The sequence below is a fragment of the Berghia stephanieae genome, chromosome 8 (assembly GCF_034508935.2).
Source record: "Berghia stephanieae isolate SIO BIC M18660-M18661 chromosome 8, UCSD_Bste_1.3, whole genome shotgun sequence".
In the NCBI taxonomy this organism is placed as follows: Eukaryota; Metazoa; Mollusca; class Gastropoda; order Nudibranchia; family Aeolidiidae; genus Berghia; species Berghia stephanieae.
Window position 1 is genome coordinate 20,131,262 of NC_088367.1, and position 17,500 is coordinate 20,148,761.

The 17,500-nt window shown below is 35.7% G+C and overlaps 1 protein-coding gene across 2 annotated transcripts in view; it reads left to right on the top strand.

Annotated features, from left to right (window-relative positions):
* Positions 1–17,500, top strand: part of LOC144978324 (uncharacterized) — a 66,807-nt gene that overhangs the window by 34,296 nt on the left and 15,011 nt on the right. The window contains exons 10-13 of one of the 2 annotated variants that reach the window (XM_078924198.1): positions 7,465–7,557; positions 9,758–9,856; positions 10,398–10,490; positions 12,228–12,347. In XM_078924198.1, the coding sequence (XP_078780324.1) occupies positions 7,465–7,557; positions 9,758–9,856; positions 10,398–10,490; positions 12,228–12,347 (405 nt within the window). Of the gene's footprint in view, positions 1–3,690; positions 3,784–7,464; positions 7,558–9,757; positions 9,857–10,397; positions 10,491–12,227; positions 12,348–17,500 lie in introns of both variants that reach the window. The other variant, XM_078924199.1, reaches the window with a different exon arrangement.

Genomic DNA, 17,500 nt, shown 5'->3' on the forward strand with positions numbered 1-17,500 from the left:
TATTGCTGACAAAGGGAAAACCTGAAACGTCATTATTATTTGTTTCCGGTTATTCTTTTATAAAATAGCTTGATTCATGGGATATGTTAGATAGATGCGTCATTCTATTTATTCGTTTGTATTGTGTTCTATGTATCTTATGCGTCCAAGGCCCTTAAACTCTGGACGTTAATGGTCATTAGAACCATTCTTTATTATTATTATTATTATTATTATTATTATTATTATTATTATTATTATTATTATTATTATTATTATTATTATTATTATTATTATTATTATTATTATTATTACCATCATCATCATCATCATCATCATCATCATCATCATCATCATCATCATCATCATCATCATCATCATCATCATCATCATCATCATTTCAATTACAATTATCATCATTAATGTTAAAGAATTGTGACACGTCGGCGGTCACGTTAATTCATCAATAATAGAAGTAAATTTTTTTTAAAAGGCTCACGTCACCATAGTACTAATTCAGCTATAAATATCACAATAGTTCTAAATAATCAGAGATCTAGTTTTGAGTGTTTGATATAATGACCTCATTGTCTCCCGATGGCATGTCATTTCTGCGTATCTACTCTTGAAAAACACATAGCTATTTATAAATTTGGCCAGAAAAAAATATACTTCAAATGTCCATCAATTTATATGATCCTCGTCTTGGCAAAAAATCTCAACGTGGGACTTAGCGAAGTCCCAGGTTTGAGAGTTTTGTTTTCCAAGATGCCAAGTTTAACCCTCTCCTTACCAGCCACAGGAAAATCGTCAGATTCGTTACGATGAAACCGACAATTTTCTCATTCTGATTTCTCTTGTAAATCACAAAATGTAAAGAAATACTTTGATTACAGCTATAAATACTAAACACTGTATTGTAGACATCATTTTGCTGAACACCATTCTGTATAGAATACACTTGTTGCTTTTTTGTTTGATTAGGAAAAGTCTATTCTTTTGGTGTCGAGTGGGTGTGAATTTTCGGGGAAAATTCTAAAAATGGCTGATAATAATAATAATAATAATAATAATAATAATAATAATAATAATAATAATAATAATAATAATAATAATAATAATAATAATAATGCTGAAAACTTATATAGCGCTGATAAGGAGAGAGTTAAATCGATCGATATTTTGAAAACGCGCTTTCTGGCTAAAACTTTAAATACTTGCCTTCCGGAGTACAGCAGTTACATGGTCAACAAAACAAACAACAAGGACTAGAATCAGTGAAGGTTTCACGAATGAATTAGTAATCAGTGATAGGATAAATACAACACTTCAAAGGTCAATCTACTTAACCCTCTCCTTACCAACTATAGGAAAATCGTCACATTCGTTGCGATACAACCAACATTTTTCTTAATAGTATTTCTCTTGGGCAGCATACAATTTAAAGAAAATGAACAGTGTGTTGTAGAGCATGTTTTGCTAAAGAAATTATGTATTATCGTTAGAACTTACTGCTATTGTGATTGAGTGATAAAAAATATATTTTTGTGGTGTTGGGTGTGGAGTTTTGGGAAAAATCCTGAAAATGGCTGGTAAGGAGAGGGTTAATCAGAGTCATCAAACAATTGTAACCCATCACCTCAAAACGTTCACATGTGGTCTTGTGGTATGACACTCGCCTTCGGATCGGGAGGTCATGGGTCCGAGTCCCGCATTGTTGAGTCCTTGAAAAAGGCTCCTTACTCACATTCTCTCATAGTACTTAGGTGCAAAATAAGTACCTGGGCGATAACAGCTCTGTCTCTGTTCAAAAGAAATGTAATTAAATCGCTTAAAAGGCGCCATGTCATGTCCTATATTATGTTAAGTGTTGCTGTTGGCTAGGGATCCATTGTAAAGTCTTTTGAGCACGTTTAATGTTTATTGCGCTATATATAATCTCAAGCTCATTTTGTTTGGTATTTGTCGAACCATTATTTAAAAAAAAACACGTATTTAGAATGTTGGCCAGGAGACTCACTCTTTGCAAAGCGCATTGAGCACGTTCTGTGGAAATTGCGCTATATAAAAGCTCAATTTCTTTTTCTTTCTGTTTTTTTTTTTCAAATATCGATCGATTAAAATGACACCACTCTTGTCAATAACTTGCCCTTGTAAAGCACTTTGAGCACGTTTAGTGGATGTTACGCTATTTAAAAGCTCGTTATTTTTAAAGCAGTCTAATAATATGGCAAATGTAAAGATAATTTCAAATCAGAATCTGTAATGTAGAATCGAAAAAAAGAACAAAGCGTCTAGGCCAATCGTTTTGGGAACGACACTTGGTGTGGTAGGTTCAAATACGTACGGCTATGTGGTCTAGTGGTATGTCGGATCGCTGTCGGATCGGAAGGTCCTAGGTTCGAGCCTCGTTCTGCGCATAGTTGAGTCCTTGGAGAAGGCTTTTTACTCGCATTCTCTCATAGTACTCATGAGTAAAATGAGTACCGTTAACAGCGCTGTCTCTGTCCGAAAATATTTTAACATCGCTGTCCTAAATATTAAATGTTGCTGGATCCATTGTAAAGCGCTTTGAGCACATGTAGTGAATATTGTGCTATATAAAAGCTGAATTTAAGCTCAATTTAACTACGTACATTTCGTATGCATGCGCTTCATTCCTATCATTTCAGTTACTTAGTAGAAGTCTGTCGAATACTACCAACTTGAAATCGTTTACTTAAAATATCGAATTTTTAAGGTAGCCTTAAACTTGTCAAGAGCTCTTGAACCCGAGAGTTAAAAAACACACCTTAAAATGACCCTTAAAATCTTAAACCTGAGACTTCTTTTTGAATTTTTGGCTTTAAGATCTTTTGACATGTAGGGCCATCTAAATTCATAGATATTTAAAAAGGAATATTTCCGGTCAAAATGAAAATAAGGCGTTTTGTTGATGTGTAGTAGAATTAGTATGGTATCGTATTATGCTTATTAATATTAATAACATGTGCTGTTTAATGTGATAGAAGTGTCGTACATTTTGTAATATGATCAGGTGTTTCAAGTGGATAGCTTTGCTTTTATTAAAGGATTTACAAGCTAATTAGGCATTGAAGCATAATATATGTTAATCCATAATAACAGTCATTGGTCGTGAATGCCTTTAGAATAGTAGACAAAAAGAAAAAATTCAACAAAAACAAAACAAAGCAAAACCAAGCAAATCCCAACATAAATTAAAGTGAATAGATACACGATACTGCTAAATTCGGACACGATTACAGCTAGAGACTTCACACTTCACTACAGTAACAGTAAAGCATGTTAACATGTTTTAATCTCCGTTCTCTCGAAAGGCAAATATTTAGAAATTTGAACAGAAAACTCGTCCTTCAAATATCGATCGATTTAAATGACTCTCATTTCGGCAAAAACTCTCAAACCTAGGACCTTGCGAGGTTTGAGAGTTTTTGCCAAGATGAGGGAAAATGCAAATCGACCGATAGGTATTTGACGGACTCGTTTTCTGGCCAAATCTTTAAATAGTATCTTTCTAGAGCAGGACAGTTAAATTGTTAATATCAACCAAATTGAATAAAAAGAAGAAATTAAAAGCACCCAATACAAACTATCAGACAGATTACAACAACCAAAATTAAACCAAACAGAAAAAGTGAAACAGAGAATTTCTTTACTAATTGTTGTTAACCCTTGTCTTTTTGTGCCCAGCCTGATCCGATTAAAGCGTTGCAGAGCGGAGATGCGGACACCTTGATTCGACACTTCCGTAAAAATTGGTGCAACATGATGTGCATCGTAAAGGTATCCGGTGCACATGTTGCTATGATGGTGCAACTTTAAGTAACAACCATGACCTCACGGAATAACACATAACTTCTCATTAATATCTATTTGCTAAACTGTGATGGGTTTTTAATTAATCTAAGAATAAACAATCTCCAAAGCTTATTGGAATAAATAGTTTCTCCCTTTCTTCTCAAAAGGAAAACAAGCTAGTCGTTGTAGAATTATCATTATTCTTATACCCCTCTCCCTAAATAGTAACCTGTACTGATACCATGTTTACAATAATAAATTGTGACGTTATATTATCAAAGTTTACATTTCACTAAAATTATGTTTTTGAAAAATGAAGTATTATTCAAATATTTTTTGAAAATGTCTTTTACTCATAGATGACGAAATCGGAATTGTTTGAATGGTAGAAAAAAAGATTTCTTATACTCTTGCGTTTTGGAATTCGAACTTTGTTCCTAACGCGCACCCGCAAGCTCGTTCAGTGGTTGGAAACATGTCCAGAATTTACAAAAGCAAGAGTGTAAGAATCGAATAATATAACATACAAAACCACTCAGCTCAAATAGTCAAAATCAACAATTGAGATCTGTATTTTTATAAATAATTATATTCATACTTGAAAGAGAAAAAAATCTCTCATGCTACATTCTATGATAAATTCCAGAATAACGAGCACAATATGTACTAAGAGTAATAATCCAGGAATTTCTCTTGCTCTATAATATACATGACTAGAACGTCTATTTGTTTAACATGACGTGTACACATATGCAGGTCTGACATCCGAACCCACTTATGAGCCTAGTTTAACATTGTTGTAATGGACAATATTTTGCGTCATTTCTTGGGATTTCCATTACAACAATGAGCCCAAAAAGAATTGGGTTATCAGACCTGCAAATAAGTTCACGTCGGTTTAACTCCATCATTTATGGAAATCGAGTCATGGAAACGTCAGCTAAAACCCACACATTTTATCAAAAACTTTGGCGTTATACTCTCTGGTTCATTTTTGTCTTCCGGCCTCTATTTTTCCATATTTTCAAATCTCTGTGTGGGAACTTTTATTAACATTTTCATGATTTTAACAAAACAAAATAATGATATTTTCTCATAAGGTTTATGATAAAGAGATGTTCAACAAAACTCTGTTTTTTTTTTGTCTGTACAAATGAAAACCATAAATTCCTCCTATTGTCACATAATATAATTTATCATACAAGGGTTGAGCCAATGCAATCAACATTTAGAAATGCTACAATGTTGTCGCATGATGTAATATGACGCAAGAGTAGCTTACAATAGAAAAGATAATGGTCGAGGTACATCTTGGAATCAAATTTTTAAAACTCTCTCCACACAAATCTTTGATTGATAGGGCTTGTTAGAATCAAAAAGCTGACCCACCACAGTCTTGATTAAATTCTAACCATTTGGTAATATTAGGCGCCACTTTTTAGTGGTAAATTTGTCTCTACGTTAAATAAATAAGACATCATTTAAAGCAATCTACCTAATCACAGACTGTCTTAGGAATATCTTTCCGCTTTGGATCTTTTTTTTTCTTTTTGCTGAAGACACATTTTGTCAAATAATAATAATGATACCGATAAAACTCGAGTAAGGTTAAAGTATTTCAACAGCAGCAGAAAAAAAATATTTCACTTTATAATATTGTTCAAGTCATAACGTTGATAATCTTTTTAAAAAATGGAGATAGAGCCTATGTTTTTGATTGTTGTTTACACAAGACAAATGCATAAACAAACAAACACACAATAACGCTTCGCAATAATTCTCGCAACTATCATTACAAAATATCAATTTGATTTTTTATGAGCTAATGTCGTCTTTCTTCTGTAAAAATGATTTTAGTTTCAAAAGGAGAACATCAGCAATAATGTTATAAACATTACAATTTCGATGTCCCCCCCCCCCCCCACGTTTAAGTTTTGGTTATATATTTTTTAAAAAGTCTTGATGCAATGAAAATGCATTATTGCATTTTTAGAGATGTTTAAATATGAGTTAACATAAGTGTCTTGTAAGATTAAAACACATTGAAGGTTTTTTTTTTCCATTGTAATATTTTAAAAGACAGCTAGCTCTTTTTCATTTGGAAAAAAAAGTCTTATTTGACTCAAATAGTTTGATCTGATGCGGCCTGACGAAATTCCTATGTTGACTAAAGTCAAAAGCCCCTTTTCACTTGAAACTTTTCTGTCATTAGAAGTGTGAAAAAATATAACCAAGATAACACTATATATTTAATCATTTTATTTTTTATGACATACTGTTTAGCCCTTTACACGCGAGGTTCAATTTTTATTTGATTTGAACATATTATTATACCGTTTTTTTTTACCAAAAAGAGCAACAACAGTAACTGAACTTCACTCGTACAGTTACTGCTGTCTTGGTAAAAAATGGTCATTACTGCAGTTATCGATAGAACACCCCTCCCCCCTCCCCCACCCCCAAAAAAGAATAGGAGAATCTACGATTAAAAACTAGTCTTGTATGTAAGAGGTTAAACAGTGTTTGCAGTGCATTAACTCTTTTTGAGCTGTTCTAGGACTAACAATTTTTGCGACTAACCGTAAAGACTTCGAGATTTATGTTCTGTTATTTTGATAATTCTCAAAACAGATATAAATTTAAACTAACGGGATGACTTCTTTTTTAGTTGCCTTGTCTTTTTTAAAGTAGTATACCTGTTGAAGACATTCAAAGAGAGTATTTGTTTTAATCTTGTCTTGCAATCCTCTAAAATGAGATTTTTTGGCCATGATATGTAGAGGGAATGAAATTTTTTTAATGGCAACATCAGATGGAGGACAGAAACTGTCATTCCTTAAAATCAAGGACAGAACGCATCAATGATAAACACAAATACAGATTACCCCAGATGGCCTGAAGACAAACATGGAGGAGAATGGCCGGCAGCGCACCTGAAAACACACGCCACAAAGAATGAATGCCATTTGCCTCCAAAATCACCCTCCATTGTTGTCTTCCAAGTCAACAAAGTTGCACCATTCCTAAACCAATTTCCAGACGTATCACTTCACTCCAGACATGTGATCCTACTGTCTTCTAAATCCACATTCGTGTTCTGTCTCATAATAACATTCCAGGCGCGTTATCCAGCACTTCGTGTAAGGTCTCGACGCCACTTTTGTTTAATGACACAAAAACGCTTTTTTCAGACACGTCATGCCGTTGTCTTCCCAGTGCACATTCACGGACCATGTTGAACCCCAATTTATGTCCTGCCTACCTCTCAGCGCAACATCAGAAAAAGAAACGAAAAACACAATCAATATCAGATTGAATAAACTCATCTGTACTGTTAAAACCTTTCTCAACTGTTATCTATATTTTTAAAAAAAGAAAGACAAAAGGCAATTTGTGAGTAAAAAAAATAAGGCAAGTTTAAAGTTCAAACAACGTAATAACTGTCAATTACGGAATCGCATTACTCTACACCCTACTTCATAACAAATTTGCACTTGGTCTCGATCCAACCAGAAATATTTCATGGATGACTTCTGTCCACTGGATCGGGACTAAATTGATTACTCATTAACATTTATATTTTTGTCCGATTAATTTCACCCTTTTAATCACAACATCTTCTAACTGATAACTTATTGTTGTTCCCTGATTGACCTCTAACCTCAGCTAGGAGCTATTGGAGCTCTTGCCAACGGAAGAGCAAAATTGCTCGCACGTCTTCTACCTTCATTCTGGTGCCAACTACACACAATTGTCAAGGTAACGCAGATACAGTAGAATTAGTTTTAAATACGAACTGGATTGAGGTAAGATTCTTGTATAATAATGGGGCTTTATGGTCTTATGGTATGTCACTCGCCCTCGGGCTTGTAGGTCCCTGGTTCCCCCACTCCCTGAAGTTCAAAGTTGTGTCCTTGGAAAAGGCTCTTTACAGACATTCTCTCACCACACACCTCGATGTAAAATGAATACCTAGACGATAACATTGTTGTCTCTGTTGAAAAATAAATATGTAAAGCGACTTATAGGCATCATGTTTAGTCTTAAATGATTAATGTTGCTATTCGGTTAGGGACCCACTGTAAAGCGCCTTGAGCACATTTAGAGGATATTGCCTTATATAAAAGCTCACGTTAAAAATGACATACTAAATAGGAAATAGCGTTTTCGTAATGACTTTTTATTCATTAATTGATTTGAATTTTGAGCATTAACAAATTGTACACTTACTGTTTGCTTGTCACCCAAGGAACAGGCAAAATTAGCACCCCCTAAAAAACAACAAAAAACAACAACAAAAAAACACAACAAAACAAACAAAAAAACCCCAAAAAACAACAACAAAACAAACAAACAAACATAACGTACACAATCCCAAAAATGAAAAACAAAACAGAAAAAAGCAAAGAACACATCAAAACAACACAAAACAAAATAAAAACAAAACAAAACACTTCAGCAATACCCCCCCCCCCCAAAAAAAAAACAAAAAAAAACAACAAAAAACGTGAGCTTCTAAGTAACGCAATATCCCATAAAGTTGCTCAATATTCGAATTTAGAATATCTATTATCAAATATTAAAAATTTGACAAATATTGTGATAGGCTCTCTAGTCTAAAAAAAAAAGAAGAAATTTGAAAATATGTAATGTGAAAAACCCCAGAACAATACCTAATAAATTATCTTGGGTTGAATTGGGTCTTCAATGTTGATTTCAAATTATAATATGTTTATGATAAATTTAATTCAATACGCTTGATTAAGAAAGATAAATGCACATTTAATAAATTATGATTATAATCATGTTAAATCTAATAGTGATAAATAGTTCTAACGTTCTTGGGTGTCATCTTTTATGGGCGGTGGGAATATTAAATTATGATAAAAATAATGTTATGACAAACTGATAAATGATTTAAAATATTGAAAGATAATAGGATTGTTTACATAACACTTAAGCATTCATGGTAACTGTGCTATATATGGGTCTGAATGCCGTAAAATGGCCGATCAAAAAACGACGAAGAGACATCTTATAGGCGTTTGGTATAAGCGAGTGAGACGTTTTACACATTTTGTTCTAGTGTTAATTGCCACTGTCTTTCTATTACATTTTGGACGTGTAATCAAACACGATTGGGACTGGGTGTTACATGCTATGTTAAAGCGTTAATTGCCCTCTGTTTTTCTATTACATTTTGGACGTGCAATCAAATACAATTGAGACTGGGTGTTACATATTACGTTATAGAGTAAATTGCCCTCTATTCTTCTATTACATTTTGGACGTGTATTCAAATAGGATTGAGACTGGGTGTTAAACATTTTGTTGAAACGTTAACTGCCTCTATTTTTCTATCAAACTTTGGACGTATAATCAAATAGGATTTAGAAGGGGTGTTACATATTAGTTAAATTACTACTAATTGCCTCTATCTTTCTATTACATTTTGGACCTGTAATCAAATAAGATTGAGACTGGGTGTTACATATTATGTTCAAATGTTAATTACTATTTAACTTTCTATATTTCTGTTAAATGTTGGCCGTGTAATCAGAGACAGGGTGCTGCATAGTATGTTAAAATGATTATATCCTCTGTTTCTGGATTACATTTTGGACGTGTATTCAAATTTGGTTGATACTGGGTGTTTCATATTGTGTTAAAGTGATTCTATTATCTATGTTTGCATTAAATTTTGGAATTCTCATATGCTAAAATTATTCTATCCTCTGTTTCCGGATTAAATTTTTATTAAATTTGGTTGAGACTGTGTGTTTCATATTATGTTGAAGTGATTCTTATCTCTTTTTGCATTACATTTTACACGTTTTTGAGTGTGGTATTGCGTATTAAAACAAAATGATCATAGCTTTCATATTTTTAGCATCAACTATAAGACGTTTGATGAAACACTAACACAATTTAACTACTATAATATGTATTTTGTGGCTAGGATGGTATGAGTCTATTGGAATACGGACTCTCCTTGTCTGAAGATGATCTCAACGTTAGTAACTGTCTCCGAATACTGCACGAGTACAGAGACGTTAGCGTAAGTCATTCTATATACTTACCGTTATCTTCACCATCATCAATCGCCGTCGTCGTCATCATCAAGAGCCCTCCCCCACCGCCACCATCATCATTATCATAATCCACCTCCTAGTCTTCTTCCTCCTACCTCCTCTTCGACTTCCTCGTCCTCCATCTTCTCATCGTCAGTATCATCATCAACAACATCATCGACATTATCATCATCATCATCATCATCATCATCATCATCATCATCATCATCATCATCATCATCATCATCATCACCACCATAACCGTCATCACCATCATCATCACCATCATCATCAAATCACCACTACCACCACCATAACCACCGCCACCACCACTATCATCAACATCATTATCATCATCATCATCATCATCACCACAATAATCATCATCATCATCATCATCATCATCAACACAATCATCATCAAATCACCACTACCCCCACCATAACCACCACCACTATCATCATCATAATCGTCATTACCATCACTATCATCAATATCACTACCATAACAAATGAATTCGGTCGACAGGACCTAATACACGCCGTTTTAGCTGAGGACGAGGAAAAGCTACACCGAGTGTTGACAAATACACGGGGCATCACTGTCAACCTCAGATTCAGGGTAAGTCATCTTTCATTAAAAATAATTCAATCGAGATTGTCCCTATTCCCCCCCCCCCCCCCCCCCCCACCTCCCCGAGAGAAATATTTTTAAAAACAAATATTTTCTCTCATCATTTATCTATTAAATTAACGCATTTAGAAAAATATGATTAGAAACGGAGTAGTGATGAGAACATGTATATGTGTGTGTGTGTGTGTTTGTGCGTGTGTATGTGGGAGAGAGAAAGAGAGAAAGAGATAGATAGGGAGATAAAGAGAGATAGATAGATAGATAGATAGATAGATAGAGAGAGAGGGGGAGAGAGAGAGAGAGAGAGAGAGAGAGAGAGAGAGAGAGAGAGAGAGAGAGAGAGAGAGAGAGAGAAATGGTATTCGCGAATAGGCATAGATGGTTAGGAAACAAAAAAAACCCTAAAAACAAACAAAACAAAAAACAAAAACAAAAAAAACAAAAAAAAAAAACAACCAAAAAAAAAAAACAACAAAAAAAACGAAACAAACCCCCCCCCCAAAAAAAAAAAAAAAAACACAAACAAACAAAAAGAACCCCAACAACAACAACAAAAATAAACAACAAACAAAATGTTAAAAAATACAAACAAAATAGCAAGGAAGCAAACAACCCCTTTTCAAATAAAGATACCGCCTCTCTCTCTCTCTCCCCCCCCCCCCCCCCCCCCCCCCCAAAAAAAAAAAATAATAAAAGAAACAAAAAAAATCGCTTGTTGAAATAAAAGTAAAAGCCAAAGCGGGAAACAATATATATATCTAACTACCGTAGTTACAACTGACCAGATGAAAACAATTTTGCTAGCAGTTGCTGGCTGGGCTGACTTGGAATGTTAAAAAATGATGTCCCTATGTCCTAATAGTACTTGAAATGCCAGAGTGAAATAGAATAATGTTCACAATAAATTAAATAAAAAAATTGAGATTTATATAGAGCAATATCCACTAAATGTGCTCAAAGCGCTTTACAAGGGGTCCCTGGTCAACTGCAACATTTAATACGTAGGACGCGGCACGACGCCTGTTAGGCGATATTACAATTTTTCGGACACAGACAATACTGTTAACGGCCAGGTACTCATTTTACGCCTGATTACGGTGAGATAATGTGAGTAAAGAGCCTTCTCCAAGGACTCAACTATGCGCCGAGCGCGAGGCTCGAACCCTGGACCTTCCGATCCGAAAGCGAGTGTCATACCACAAGACCACATAGCCGCACGAAAATTAAGTACAAGGTCAATGGAATAAATAGCTATGACAAGGCACATCGGGTTGTCACCGCTCTCCTATTGTGCGGCTATTAGGTCTAGTGGTATGACACTCGCTTTCGGATCGGAAGGTCCTGGGTTCGAGCCTCGCTCGGCGCATAGTTGAGTCCTTGGAGAAGGCTCTTTACTCACATTCTCTCACTGTACTCAGGTGTAAAATGGGTACCTGGCCGTTAACAGCGTTGTCTCTGTCCCAAAAATTTGTAATATCGCCTGACTGGCGTCATGTCTCGTCCTACATGTCATGTGTTGCTGTTGGCCAGGGACCCCTTGTAAAACGCTTTGAGCACGTTTAGTGGGTATTGCGCTATATAAAAGCTTAAGTTTTTTGTTTTGTTTTTATTATTATGTCTGTTCGTTGTTGTTCGTCTTTCTTTACTCTTTTAAATATTTCTTAGAGCTTTTCAATCCATAAAAACCGGCTTGTTTGTTTGTTTGTTTGTTTCTATGACTACCAGGATCGTTATGGCAAGACATTGCTGTCCCATGCCATCGACAGCAATAATTTGGAGGTTGTCAAAGTCCTCGTGACCGCCGGAGCCAGAGTCAACGGCGTTAGAGTCAGAGATATTGGAAGGGTGAGTAACTGAATTCAAAGATATTTTTTCATATTATGTGATCTTTATGCCTTTGGAGATAAAAAAAAAATGATGCATACATCATCATCATCATCATCATCATCATCATCATCATCATCATCATCATCATCATCATCATCATCATCATCATCATCATCATCATCATCATCATCATCATTATCAAGATCATCATCATCATCATCATCATCATCATCATCATCATCATCATCATCATCATTATCATCATCATCATCATCATCATCATCATCATCATCATCATCATCATCATCATCATCATCAATCATCATCATCATCATCATCATCATCATCATCATCTTCAGCCTTTTTTTCTCTCCATTACTCTCCTCATTGAAAACATCAAATCCCATTACAATGATATAATAGAATGAATGATGTTGACGTCACTCGGGTTTTGTCATTATTATATTATATTAAACCGCCATTTGTTTAATAAGTTGTCACGAAGTCCCTCTATTAAAGCAACATCCGCCAGCCGGTTTCAACGACCAACACATAAAACTAGATATGTGTAACCATAACGTTTATAGTCTGATAAATACAATTTAGTGAGAACTACTCATAGAAACGGCTGACTACAAACAAAAATAAAGAGCTGAGTGACGTCAATTTCGTTCGGTCTATTTATTGGACTATAACAAATGTTAAAGGTTTCACATAGTTTTGTTTGGTGGTACGATTCATCTGGCGGGCAGAATATGGGATTATTTACATCAACTCATAGCATCAATTTAGATTTAAACATTCAATTCTTGTTTACAAGACCATTTTGACAAAACACTGTTTAGAGACGGTGGGTCACAAAATGTGTCGTAGCTGAAATCTGTAATCAAAATACACTGTGAAAGTAGATTATGGGTACGCACGGAAACGAAAAGCCGTGCCTTTAGTTGTTCAGTGAACTCAACCTGACCGCATGCCTTACCACCCAGTCAGCCCCCTTCGCCTTCGTGGGGGCGTGACCTCGGGGTCATGATAACAATTACCTGTTGAATGATTGTTACTCCCAGTCATTACGCGTGTTTGTTTACTTTGTAAACCTGCTATCCCAAGTTTAATATGGTCATGAACGCAAAGAAATTTACAGAAAGAAAATATTTAGAAAATAATTGGTATTATGATATAAATTCGATTCTCATAGTGTTAGTTGAAAGGAAGTTATTGTTAATTATAAATTACTCATATTTTGAGAAATAATTAACTTACTTTTAACTTTACCCCCAAATTGCAAAAAAAACGACACACTCAAATGCAATAAAACTTGGTTCAACTTAAAGACAAACATTAAGAGAATTTACTTATGTCGTCTCTAAATGGACTTGTCAATCAATTCATAGTAATAGCCGTTTATATTTGGGATACCGTAATTGTTTCGTATAAGTCGCCAAAGTACACAATGAAGACAATCTTTTCTCACAGTTTGAATAACAGAAAACATAGATAATTCCAAATTCCGGGATGGTTTTAAACATTTATTTGTACAAAGCGTAAATTATGTGTATTATCTATCTGACTTTATGTGTGTATGTGTATTTATTGCAATACTGTCTGTCGGCGTGAGCGTATGTGTGTCAAGACGTAGGAGAGGGAGGGGGGGTGGGGAGAGAGAGAGAGAGAGAGAGAGAGAGAGAGAGAGAGAGAGAGAGAGAGAGAGAGAGAGAGAGAGAAAGAGATAGAGATAAATAAAATAGATAGATAGATAGACAGAGAGAGAGAGAGAGATAGAGATTAGAGATAAATAAAATAGAGAGAGAGAGAGAGAGAGAGAGAGAGAGAGAGAGAGAGAGAGAGAGAGAGAGAGAGAGAGAGAGACTAAAATGGGGGAAAAACATGATTCTCAGGAGAGGGAGGGAATCCAAACTCCTGCTCTATTATGTCACTTTTCTTTCAGTCAAAAGTCACATTATAATTTCAAATTGTTTAGGTGTCTCTACCTGTCTTATACGTTGTAAACTGTCCTGTATTGTTTCCTGATAATTTAGTTGGTCATTTTCTGTCGTTCTTTTCTAATCTTATCTTCTTTTCTGGTACATGAGACTGTAAGTCAGGGGAAACTTGAAGAAGACTGGTTGTCATTATAACATTGTCTACTGTGATTTCTGTGGAGTGTGATGAATGTGTGTCTTGCGTTGTGTCTAAGGTTTGAATGTCACTTGACTGCCTATCTTTAATGCAGCCGACTCGTATGTTTGTAAATGTTTTACACACATGGCACATTGTAATGTCACTGGGGACAAAATCTGTCCACAAATGCTGACTGTTTTTTACAATAGTCCGGGAGTTTATTAAAAACTCTTCTCCTTTATATACTTTCATCTTTTTGATTCTTTTTACACATTTGTAACATATCACTTTTGAATGTTTGTTTCTAAGTCTTTTCCAATATCAATATCAAATAACAAAAGTATTTCACATTTGAAATCATTACACAGTAATCTTTAGCGGTTACGGTTTTTTTCTTTTTGAGTGAGTGCTGTATAGCCACATACACTACAAAGTTCATTTAAAGATTTCATGTGGGTCTCTAAAGTGTGATCCGTTTTCCTGTATGTGCATTGCAAGAAAAAAAAATATTATAAAAGATTTAAAGACAAGTCCATTAAACGGTTTTAATCATTAAAAAGCCCAGAGAATGTTAGATGCGCCGATACAACTTTTTAAAAAATTGGTAGTGTCAAAAGTTTTATATTAATTTTTTAAAAAAATAAATAGCTCCTGTAATTGATTTTATTCATTGAGTTTTTCAGATGTAAATAACTAAAGAACTAATCACAGCAGAATAATGAAACCCAGACACAAATATCAAACGAGAAAAATGCAGTTATATCCGAGCTTTGAAAAATATGTTGTGAATTTAAAAGAGGAGTAGCAGTAGACTGAAAACAGGAAATGCCGTTACTCAATTTATATGTTTTTGGAACGTAATGCATTGTATGCAGCTTTACCTGCAGGATTTACCGCTTGACCCTGAGGTCAACCTGACCTAAACCGTGAGTAAAGGCTCGCTCAGGCACGTAATTCGTGGGTAACAACAAGATATGAAGTGAGTAGAAAAGTGCCAGAAGACAATAGAGAATAAAAATTTTTTTCGCGGCGGTGGTGGGGTTTGAACCTGCGACCTTATTGGTACGACAACTCCGCCTGGCAGGTGAGAGCGTGGCTCTACCGTGTGAGCTATCCACGAACACAAAAATATTCGTTTCAAACCCAAAGTCATTTCTAGATCCCTCTCTCACCCACTTCTTGAGATCGCCGATTCGTTCACCACCATCGCGAAGTAATTTTGACCAGCAGTTAAGCTTAATAGCCAATATTCTCATCACAAACATATAACATAGAAACGATTGAGACATTGAGTATGCTCCGGTGTATGGGGTGAATTTTTAATTCAGAAAAGTGAGTGGAGCAGGCACTTTTGTTAGTAACAACAAGATATGAAGTGAGTAGAAAAGTGCCAGAAGACAATAGAGAATAAAAATTTTTTTTTTCGCGGCGGTGGTGGGGTTTGAACCTGCGACCTTATTGGTACGACAACTCCGCCTGGCAGGTGAGAGCGTGGCTCTACCGTGTGAGCTATCCACGAACACAAAAATATTCGTTTCAAACCCAAAGTCATTTCTAGATCCCTCTCTCACCCACTTCTTGAGATCGCCGATTCGTTCACCACCATCGCGAAGTAATTTTGACCAGCAGTTAAGCTTAATAGCCAATATTCTCATCACAAACATATAACATAGAAACGATTGAGACATTGAGTATGCTCCGGTGTATGGGGTGAATTTTTAATTCAGAAAAGTGAGTGGAGCAGGCACTTTTGTTAGTAACAACAAGATATGAAGTGAGTAGAAAAGTGCCAGAAGACAATAGAGAATAAAAATTTTTTTCGCGGCGGTGGTGGGGTTTGAACCTGCGACCTTATTGGTACGACAACTCCGCCTGGCAGGTGAGAGCGTGGCTCTACCGTGTGAGCTATCCACGAACACAAAAATATTCGTTTCAAACCCAAAGTCATTTCTAGATCCCTCTCTCACCCACTTCTTGAGATCGCCGATTCGTTCACCACCATCGCGAAGTAATTTTGACCAGCAGTTAAGCTTAATAGCCAATATTCTCATCACAAACATATAACATAGAAACGATTGAGACATTGAGTATGCTCCGGTGTATGGGGTGAATTTTTAATTCAGAAAAGTGAGTGGAGCAGGCACTTTTGTTAGTAACAACAAGATATGAAGTGAGTAGAAAAGTGCCAGAAGACAATAGAGAATAAAAATTTTTTTCGCGGCGGTGGTGGGGTTTGAACCTGCGACCTTATTGGTACGACAACTCCGCCTGGCAGGTGAGAGCGTGGCTCTACCGTGTGAGCTATCCACGAACACAAAAATATTCGTTTCAAACCCAAAGTCATTTCTAGATCCCTCTCTCACCCACTTCTTGAGATCGCCGATTCGTTCACCACCATCGCGAAGTAATTTTGACCAGCAGTTAAGCTTAATAGCCAATATTCTCATCACAAACATATAACATAGAAACGATTGAGACATTGAGTATGCTCCGGTGTATGGGGTGAATTTTTAATTCAGAAAAGTGAGTGGAGCAGGCACTTTTGTTAGTAACAACAAGATATGAAGTGAGTAGAAAAGTGCCAGAAGACAATAGAGAATAAAAATTTTTTTCGCGGCGGTGGTGGGGTTTGAACCTGCGACCTTATTGGTACGACAACTCCGCCTGGCAGGTGAGAGCGTGGCTCTACCGTGTGAGCTATCCACGAACACAAAAATATTCGTTTCAAACCCAAAGTCATTTCTAGATCCCTCTCTCACCCACTTCTTGAGATCGCCGATTCGTTCACCACCATCGCGAAGTAATTTTGACCAGCAGTTAAGCTTAATAGCCAATATTCTCATCACAAACATATAACATAGAAACGATTGAGACATTGAGTATGCTCCGGTGTATGGGGTGAATTTTTAATTCAGAAAAGTGAGTGGAGCAGGCACTTTTGTTAGTAACAACAAGATATGAAGTGAGTAGAAAAGTGCCAGAAGACAATAGAGAATAAAAATTTTTTTCGCGGCGGTGGTGGGGTTTGAACCTGCGACCTTATTGGTACG